The following is a 10865-nucleotide window of genomic DNA, read 5'->3' on the forward strand; positions in this document are numbered from 1 at the left end:
CACTCCAGGGAACGCAACATTTCAGCCTCAGGACCAGTTGTTTCCATGCCACGCGACCCTGTGAAGGCGCATGTTTTAATTATGTGGCTCGCTCATCTCGCCACCATCTCGCACTTATTGCTGTGGTCCTGGCTCCTCTCCTGCCGTAGGACTTGGCTCGATGGACACAGCCACAGGGATGCTCCCTCTATCCCCTCTCCTCCCAGACAAGGGCAGCTCTGTGAGGAACCCAAGGCTGAAAAGAGACTGAGTGGTGCTCAGCAGTATGAGACTGCGGGGACTCAATCCACAGAGGTTGCTGGAGTGCCCCGACTCCCAGCTGCAGCTCCGTGCATAGTCCTTTAGCATCTGAGCTAATAATGCAGGGTTTTAAGGTGAGGTTCTCTGAAATGAGGTGGTGGGGAGGGAGGGTACACCCACCATCAAGTCTCTCAGGTAGCAGCAAAGCATCACCATCACCATGGATCCACTGGAGAGGAAAAGCCCTGAAAGTCTTGTACTATTTGCTGCAATTTTCACCTGGTTTAAATGGTGCCCAAACTCTTTGGGTATCCTTTTTAGGGTCCCTTTGAATTTAAACTCACTGTATATTCCTGTAGCAATACAATTTCCTTTCATCAGCAGAGCTTGCTTCAGCTGTTCTCGGGTATTATTATAACTCACTGCTTCCTTCCTCTCCCATCAGTCCCTCTATGCCGGAGTTAAATGTCATTTATAGTTCGAGCTATTTGACTGCTAGTCCCCCTGTACCCCAGAATAGCCCAGAAAGACAGGAAAGACAGGAAAGGGACAACAAGTGGCTACATTTTCTGCAGCACAAAAGAACCAGGCCCCCAAAATCTCACTGACAAATGTGAAAGTAGCACAGGACATTTAAGACAGAGTAATTTGTGCAGAACTGTGTGGTATGACCGCTCACACTTGGCGACGTGGGTAGCAAGCAAGCATCAAGTGGGCGCAGATACCGCTGGAAAATGTCACTGCTGCAGTGAAGGTGGTACCCTTTCTGAAAAGAAAGAGGCCTATCCTTACTACAAAGGGGATATAAAAGCTAACATTTTTTACGAGCATTAACTTTTTCTTCTTTTTTTCTTTTAACTAAAGAGAAAACAAGGACTCACATAGAAGTCTTTACAAGCATTTTTCGCAGCGTGCAAAGTTTTCTGGTGGACTGGTAAATATTTCAGTGAAATCAGGAACAATAAAATAAAAATGACTGTGAAAACGTCTTTTACATCTGAATTGAAATTATGGCTTCTTCATTTGCTTGTTTTCTTCTGTAGCTTGTTTGCTTGTTTTTTGAAGTCACTCTTGTTAATTGTCCTGCAGCCATGGCATGTACCAGATAGCCAAGAAAGCTGACATGGTGAAGTTATATACAGCATCCTTGTGACCTTTTTGCAGTGAAGACACATAACTGTCCAATAAAGCCCAGGCCAAATGACAGTGACAGCTGCCTTGTGGCATTCAGTTTGAATTGAACAGGTTTGCTCACAAGTCAGGAGCAAGTATTTCATTACAGACTGTGCACCAAGACCGTCATAAGCCCCCAAAAGTGAAACTTTCCCTCAGCAGCCATGGAAACTGCCTCAGTGGACTGAGATGCACTTCACAGGCTCCTCCTCGTCTCCTTGCTTTGACTTTCCTGCCTCCTGCAAGCTGTCATCCCCTGTTGGCATTTGCATGTTGGTGTAGCACTTGCACAGGAAGAAAATCTCACTTCATCTCCCAGGAGAGATCCAGGGTGTTATGGGAACTGAGCACTCAAAGAACGAGCGGCGAAGCAGCATGGTTTTTCTGAGGAAAGGTCCAAAGTTGCCTGCCTGGGAAGATGCTCTTCTCTCAGGGAAAGAGCCTAAGTCACTGCTGAAACGGGGATTGCGTTATGTCAGCTTGAGCCTCATAATGAAAGGGATGACCAGCACGCCTGACTTCTTGTGGGGACTTCCCGAGGTGCAGAAACTGAACCTTTCACGCAACCAGCTGGTGGTGATTCCTCCTTCGCTGGGGAAACTGGACAGGCTGGTAGTGCTGAACTTGGGTGGCAACTGCCTGAAGTCTCTGCCTAAAGAGATTGGGCTGCTGAGGAACCTGAAGGTCTTGTTCGTCAATATGAATTGCCTGACAGAAGTGCCAGCAGAGCTCAGCTTGTGCAGGAAGCTGGAGGTTTTGAGCCTCTCGCACAACTGCATCTCACAACTGCCTTTGAGCTTCACGGACCTGACAAGTTTGAGGAAACTGAACCTCAGCAACAACCGCTTTGTGCAAATTCCCCTCTGCATTTTCGCACTGAGGAACTTGGACTTCTTGCACCTAGGGTCCAACAGGCTTGAAAGCATCGCAGAGAGTGTCCAGTATCTGGTCAATCTGCAAATCTTTATTATAGAGAATAACCACATACGCAGCCTGCCACGGTCCCTCTGCTTCATCACCACTCTGGAGTTACTAAATGTCGATTACAATGCCATACAGACTCTCCCAGATGACCTCTACCTGCTGCGCCGGCTGCAGCGCATCGCGTGGAACCCAATGGACAAGGGCCTCCACATCGCCCACAACCCCTTGTCCCGGCCCCTGCCCGAGGTCGTCGAGGGGGGGCTGGATGTCCTCTTTAACTACCTCAGGGAGAAAAAGGAGCACAACTGAGTTTCCGCTGAGCTTGGGATTAAGCCTGTCATCGAGACTCAGTTGTACCAGAGCTCTTTCCTGAACAGGCGTTTCCACTTCATAACACTTCGATTTCGAAGACTGTGGATGCCTTTAGTAACGGTTGGCGGAAAGCAAGTAAAGTATGATGGTCTTGATTAAGTGTGTGAAGAGTAAACTTTCTAAAAATATTCCCCTCTATGACCTTCAGTGTTGATATGTTTGGGTTTTTTTAGAAAAAAAAAAACAACCCACAAACCTATGATAAAATGTTTGCTTGATGTTTGACAGAAACAAATTAAGGCAGACTGCTAGAAGTGCAGAAACTTGTATTTGCCAGCTATTAGGTTGGAGGAGTATTAATATAAATTGGATTTACTATATGTGATTGCAGTTGCACTTTAACTCCTGCTCACTTCTTCATACACAGATAAACCACTACATAAACAAACACTGCTATATAAGTGAATCTCAAGGAGAATGTTTAATTTACTTTTGGCAGTGAATACATCCTGAGCTATATTAGCCCACAGACAGTATATTACTGGCCAGTTCAATACTGTTTGTTGTTTACCCCACAGCTGTGAGCTGGCCTCTATAAATTACAGGTAAAGATTGCTGGCGAGGAGGCGATTTCCCAGTTCTTTGGAAGAAGACCCAAACTTCCCCAGAGCCCCTAGTTCCCCTCCGGAGACACACAGCCTTACCCATGGAGCCTCCTATGGTGCCTAAATCATCTGGGAGCAGCATCCACACCAAGTGGAGAAGCGAACGTGGGTCCTTATTCCCTCAAATGAAGACTGTCAGATGAAGTTGCTTGTTACTGGATGAATGACTGCGATCTGTTCCCTTTCCCACATCCCTGCAATCGGAGCCATGGAGTAACTTTGCTCAGGAGGCAGTACGTCTCATAAAGGTGAAATATTTCTTTCAGGAAAAACAGCACCAAACCAATCATCGGCTTAAGTAAGAGCTTCAAAAACAAATACTTATTTCTGTGATTTTTCAGTATCAGCCAGTAGCATAAAAGTCAGGTCTTATGTGGTTTCTCATATTGATCTTCTGTGAATGTCCTTCATCAAAGTTTTATCTGGTAATAAAGAGGCAGCATGAAAGAGCTGTTAACAATTTATGCAACCTGGGTTTTTTGTTCCCTCACACCAGTGTAAAACAGAAGCAACTCTGTTGAAATCAGTTGAGATAAATGCTTGTAATGGCAGAGTGAGAGAGCAATGAGCCTGTAATTCTTGAGCTAATTAAGAGTATTCAAAGCCACTTTTAAAGTGCTTCCTATCCTATGTCAAATCTTAGGAATCAATGATTACTTTCTAAAACATAATTTGCTCGAAATTACGGAAGGCTGTGGAAGGCTGATCCTGCTTCTAGCGTAGTTAATGGACAACCCCCGGCTGAGGGGAAAACTCTTCAGGAGCGGTAGAAGCAGCCTGATACAGCAGACAATTAGATAATTCAGAGGTACATGCAAGCAAACACAGCACCTTTAGCCACACTGACGGTATCAGTGCGGTATTGAATGTAACAATGAAGAATTGGTGCTTATAGAATATTCCACTCTGGAGCTGCCTACCCTGATATTTTATTATATTGGATTGTTTTGTGTATCATTTGTTAACTTAATCGAGAATTTCAGTGTTACGCCCAGGAATCGCAGTTTCCAAGTGTGCCGTCAAGGACAAATGTTACGTTTCCAGCAAACGAGAAACCTTTCTGAAGGGCACGTTTGCTTGAGCATTAAGCAAGCAAGCAAACAAACAAACAAAGCAAGTAAGCAAACACCAAAGCACAGTTATTTTGTGACTTTTTTTACTTAACATATGTTTCAAATGCAAAGATATTTTATGTGTAGCTTTACGTGTATTTATTTCACCCACGCAATGAGATTTACAGCGAAGTTCCAAGTGTTTTAATGAATAATACGTCTAATAAATTAGTATGCGATTCAATTAAAGACAAGAAATAAAGCTGCAATTATTTATAGAAATACCAACAGATAATTCTTGGAGGGGATTAGGCACAGATTATTAACTTTTCTAAATGTACGTTTCATACCCCTAAGTCTGGCATTCACGTAAACACTGCAGTCCCATAATAGTCCTTTGCAGGAAAATCAGATGCCTGTGGCATTAATCACCTGAAAAGATTTTCCACATATCAGTATCCAGGATTATATGACACCAGATAGCCTCCAATGTGATCTGACTAGAAGAGGTATGCACAGTAATTTACATTGAAGATGTGAGACTGGACTCTGTGGGTTCATTAGGATGCCACCACGAAAGGCGAGAAACAGGGCATGATTCGAGGAAATGGTCTCCAGGCAGGGGATTAGAAGGCAAATTTGACATAATCAAATGCATCTGGAAAAGCAGTTATAATATGAAGTGCAATACCAATAATTTAAAATTCAATTATTCAATTGAATAGTAATAACCTTTTACTCAAGCTAATAAACCTTTGTAAGCATACGAAACACATAAAAGTCTCTGCCTTTTTAAACAGAATAATAAAATTAATTGAATAAATTGTACTTTAATGTATAATTCAGACTTTACCATTAGGAAGATAATTTCTACTGAACTGCTTTAGTCTTTCTTTCATTCCTCAATCAAGACCCTTATAAGTAGCTTTCTCAGAGACACAGAAGATTATCTCACATGGCTAAAGGTAGTGTTCTGAATTCTTCCTGTGAAAAGAAAAGACTGTATATGACTGTTAATGTATAGTAATATGAATGAGAGGCAAATAAAGATATATGAATTTGCATCTGAGAGGGAGCAAGACAGAGAAAGCAAACAAGAGGCACAGGAGGGAGGTAGAAAGCATGATGTCACACGCTGGCCCTGGTTTTGAGCAGGGCATTAGCAAAGAATTGGTGGATCTCAGCGATGTCATCTGATATTAGCTGTACAGACGACAGGGGAAAAAGGAGCTGAAATGCTGCAAGGACTGTAGCTGTATCTCATAATATATGGTGACAGTACCACTTCTGTGTGTATATTAAATAATACAATTTTGACTTATAATCTTTCAGAGAACTATATGTGGAATGTTACACTTTATTCACTGAAGTTTTCTACCCTAAGCCTCACAGCAGCATAACTCTTGACGCATCTATTATTTTTGTTGTTACTTGTGTTCTTCAAAGGAGTGAAAAAAGTGGGATCCAGTCATGGAAAAGGATACTTTTTTGGCAGGGTGACTTTTCTATGGCTGTTGCTCAGAGAAGCTCTCAAAGAGCTTAGAAAAATTCTTGATGTGGACGAAACAAAGAACAAAGCACGAGAACAAAGTAGAAAGAACATTGTTGGGGTCAAATGGTTGGGAGAGATGTAATATACAACAAGGCTATACAATTTGTTCCCCAGTTATCATCAAATACACTGGTGGTGCATTTGGTGAGGTGACCAGCTTCCATCTATTTTTATTTTAAATCGTAAAGAAAGCTGCATTCTGTGAAAAGTTTAAAGTTTATCCAACAAGCAAAACCTTTGAAAATGGGAAGGTTTCAGGCTCTTGGCCTAACCAAAGTTAGTGACTTCAACCTTTGACTGAAAAGAAGGCATTTTAATCTGTAGTGTTGCTGTAACACCTCACTGGAAGTTAAAAGTTGAAATGTGTTGCACCTACTGCTCTGGGGCTACCGGCCAAACCTGTCACGTGGGCAAGCTTCCTCACCCTGCTTGTGGCTGGTGACTTCCCAAAATCCATTGCAATGTCTCAGCAGCCCCGGGGGACACCCATGAGCATGTAATTTGGCCAGGAACACCAGCGCGTAACATGATCAAAGTAGCAAGAACCTACAAAGACCATTTTCCAAAGTGCACTTGAGGCAGCATTTCAAAACACAATTTTTCAGATTCCAGTTGGAAGCTCTTGAAATTCAGATTAAGATTTTATGATTATTGTTTTGTCTGAAAAATACATCTGCTTTTTTTTCCCCAACTTGCCAATATTTTCTCTATACTTTTCTTCATTTTCATCAAAATTCCTTTTTTTTATTTTCAAATCCCAGAACAGTTACCAGGCATTTTTATTATACAAATATGCATTCTGCAGTTTAAACTTTTGAGTATATAAATAGATTCATGTCCTATTACTACACTGTAGCTTCAGGAAACAGTATCCTTCAGTTAACATTTGGTTAGTGTTTTTAAGAACTTTACAATCATCATTTAAGTGAATGAGGTTGCATTCTTTACTTTGTGTCCAGCACCTTACTTGAGAAAACATATCACAACATATAATTTCCACAAGCAGAAAAATCTTTGATACTTCAGCTCACTTCCTTAACCAAAGGAAAAAAGAAGCCTCAAAGGTCTTCACCACATGAAAAATAAATAAAGAGAAAGTAAATAAAGATAGAAACAGAAAGGAAGCAAAGAAAATGAACTAATCATCTGGTCAGTATGGATTCACCAAATTCCAAGGGTAAATTTCCTGCACAGTCTTCAGACTGCAGTTATTGAATGATTCAAGGAGTGTTTCAGACTTCCTCGCAGTTCCAGTAAATGTAATTAATATGTTTGAAAAGAATTGTATAAAAAAAATCACATATTATAATTTCTAAAATAGTAAGAAAATAAGCATATTATTAAGTCGCATATGCTTCTGCAGTCCACACATGTGGAAGCTGAAATCCCGAAACAGTTACAGCCCAAGGAAAACTTCCACTGACTGTAGAAAGGCCTGCGTTTATATAGGATTATATACATTTACTGTTTTATACACAGCAAAAACAAGATTTAAAAACTCTGTAGTATGTTTAAATGGATATGAGGCTTTAGATATATTGGGACAGAGGTACACTTTAATACTCACATGTGGAGTATGTCTGAAAATCCTTTTATAAAATTGCATAATCTTTCCACTGTAGAAGTAAGAGGCAGAATAATAATTATAAAAGATGAAAAAAGAGATATTGAAACAGCTCTCCTTAGAAATGTATTAGGTTATCTAAACACCCTGGATATCCCAAGAGGAAATCAAATTCATATAAAGATTGTTTAAAAGTGGAAATATATAAGAAATGTTCCCCCCCCCCCCAGCAATCCAGAGAAAAGCAGACAGATGACATATTATTAGTTTTAAATTCTTCTTTCATCCCCTGTCCCCCATTGATTCTATGCATTTATATGTGGTGCAACAAGGGCCAACCAGCCTTCAAAAACCATCCCTTGTCACCGTCTTCTGCAGCCCGGTGGTACTGACAGCATCCTGCACCGGTATGGCCACCTACCGCATCAGATTACTTTGCAGGGTTTGGTGACAAAGCCTGAAATTTATACTCCAGTGTATGTGGAGTCACATCATGCATGGCTAAAAAGGTGGTTTCCAGTGAAGCAGGAAGTGTAGCAACAGCTTCAGAAAAGGTCACTGCAAATTATGCTGCCTCATAAAGTGAGCTTACCCAGGCAGGCTGAAAAGAAGACCAGAGGGCAGAGCTTTATGTTTTCCTAGGGCTCAGAGGAGTTTCAGATACTGTAAATTCATGGATGGATAGCCTTTTTTTAATTTCTACTTCCCATATATTGAAAAAAAAAAAAAGTTTTCTTTTTTGATACAACTCTTTGAAGGAAATATACGTTGCTTAGTTTTTTTCTGATCTCCACCCTTTGCATCATGGGTGTATTCACAAAAGCAAAAAATTGCTTTTCCCCTCCTGCAAAAGTCAGTGTTTCCAGGGGTGGGTCAGTGTGAAAATGCAGTGAGGGTCCGATCTCTCCAGCGCCACGCAAGGAGGGCAGGATCGGGGAGGCTGGGAGGCTCCACAACCTCCAGTCATGAGACGGGTAACCTACCCAAAACAGGTGTCGTGCCCATGACACCAACTTCATGCACCTGCCTTAGAGGTTTCAGATAGCGGTTAGTCCCAGACACTGTTTCCATGGTTGATAGAGAGAGAGGGATGCATTACTCCTGGGAGACAATGGGGAAGGAGTGTTGCTGAAGTGCCCTATGTTCTTCCGGGTCTCTCCTCGCTGGCCAGAGAGAGCCCCAGGACACCTGCAGCCTAACTTAGGCAGCTGAAACAAGGTTAGTGAAGCTGTAGGGCACAAATACCTTCCTTTGGCTGGCCTCGCCCCTGCAGCATGTGCACACAGCACAAGCAGCACTGTCTCTCAATATAATATAACATTCAGACTTGCTGAGAAGGGTTGGAAGATGCATCAGAGGAACATCAACACACCTACAGTGCCCTGTGCCAAATCCTTTCAATGGCAGAAAATCCTTTCTCCCTGGCTATTAAAATGCTCCACCTCAAAACAGGGGGAAGCAGAACACATTTAAAAGAAGCATCTGTACTTTTTAGAAACAGCATTCCTAAATCAGCTGAAAGAAATTACCAAGTGAGTAACAGCAAACTGTTAGAGGAAAAAATCCCTTCCATCTAGAAAGCAAAGTTATTTTCATTATACTTCCCTTGCTTGTTCTTTGTCTTTTTCTGTTTTTAAACAACTGTGTATATGTATATATGTGGTTTAATATTGGTCCATGCATGTATACACATTTTCCCTACAGGGGACAACAGAGGCTATTAGTGGTTCCTAAATTGTCTGGCATAGACTAATGTAGTGCCCTGTGAATGGCACTGATGGGAGAGCTAAAGAATTCAGGAGAACAAAACCTTCCCTTTGGGAAATTCATTCAACTGGTTGTGACTTGGTTAGGATAATGCCTTTCCATAGGCATTTCTGTGCACAATGGTCCTGTATATCTCTCAACACACCTACCTTCTCTTTCCAGTTGGGAAATAACACTGCAAAGAATAGATTGTAAGGTAGTGTTTGCGTGTTCTGTCCACATACAAATGAAGTTACAAAGATACTAACCTTGAAATCAATTCATTAAAAAAAACTCCCTCTGGGCATGTATGTGTGTGCATTTGTCCATGCATAAGTTTGGAGGTATTTGGAAGGTTTTTGCAACACTTTGCAATGCAGTATCTAAGGAATAGGTGTGAGCTGACTGAAAAGTACCATATTCTACTGCAAATAAAATGCTGGTAATTTAGCAGCAAAGCAGGACTTCAAACACATGGTGGTAAATTATGTTGCTTTTTAATTTCTTGTACATTAGTTTTTCTGGGTGTTTTTTTTAGTGTCAGATATCACAAAGTTCATTGGGACTTTTTATTAAGCAATGTGGAGATTTAAAATATGGAAGAATTCCAATTTGTGGGTATTTTATTGTTCAATAATCATGCAAGCAGATACATTCATTTTCTGTTAGTCACTAAAGGTTTAGTAGCTCTTGCAGTGAACTATTTGAAATGCATTCTTTAGCCCATCAAAAAGAAAAGAAGTTAAATTCTACACAGCCTGATCTGTCTAACAAAATTTATAGATCTGATACCAAACAATACTTTTGGCCCGGGTGGTTGTGGAAGACTAAATGGAGAAGTTCAGAGAATATTCATGTGAAAATTTGAAATTTCTGTGAATGTGAATTTTCTGGGCTACCTCTAGAGACAAAGGGTGAAATGCAGCTAGTTCAAAATTTAGTTTAAGTTCAGAAGAACTTTAGTAGTTGGTTGTTCATCAAAAGCTGATGTATATGTTTTACCTCTTCCCTTCAATCTCCATGTTTTAATTGGATATGTTAATATAGCAGTCTTACTACAAGTCTTTTAATAGCCTCTTCTTACACTGTGTGAAAACATAAAGCCAGTGTCTCTCAGACTTCAGGTACTACATTTTCTAGCCCTGCTTGGAGGACCAGAGGTTGCTGTAGTCTACATGATCCCCCAGGGCTTGGAGAACAGAAAGCAAATGAGTGCTTTTAGTTAGACTTCATAAGTTTTCAGTTTTGCAAAGCCCATATCAGCAATAGATTTCATTTATTTCTCATTTGGCTCAAAGTTATGAATTTACAGCAGTTAAGATATTTCATCTTCCTTGGACTGGCATGCATATATTAGGGTGCATGGATGAAAAAATACATCCAGCATGTCGAAATCCTCATAAGGACGAGCCCTAGGGGAGGACGTGGAAATTCACCAGGGACTCAGAATTCCCTCTAGTGTATCAGGTGTCCATTAGGAGGCTATTTAATGTTCTTTAGCATGGCTAATAGGTTGCAAAGCAGTGACATTTCAAGACTTATCCGTGAAGCTAATAGCTCTTCTCAGTAAGTAATTTTCACATTTACATCAATTTAGGATAGTCCAGATTTGGATAAAGATAAAGCATCGCTTTTTC

General features: G+C 41.0%; 1 protein-coding gene across 1 annotated transcript; it reads left to right on the forward strand.

Annotated features, from left to right (window-relative positions):
* Positions 1 to 1602: 1602 nt before the first annotated feature.
* LRRC30 (leucine rich repeat containing 30) lies at positions 1603 to 3763 on the forward strand. Its single transcript, XM_074146839.1, is given in 1 exon segment — positions 1603 to 3763. A coding segment is annotated over 1 exon segment (1044 nt). The 3' UTR covers positions 2647 to 3763.
* Positions 3764 to 10865: the final 7102 nt, after the last annotated feature.

This window comes from Numenius arquata, chromosome 4 (assembly GCF_964106895.1).
Source record: "Numenius arquata chromosome 4, bNumArq3.hap1.1, whole genome shotgun sequence".
NCBI classification, from domain to species: domain Eukaryota; kingdom Metazoa; phylum Chordata; class Aves; order Charadriiformes; family Scolopacidae; genus Numenius; species Numenius arquata.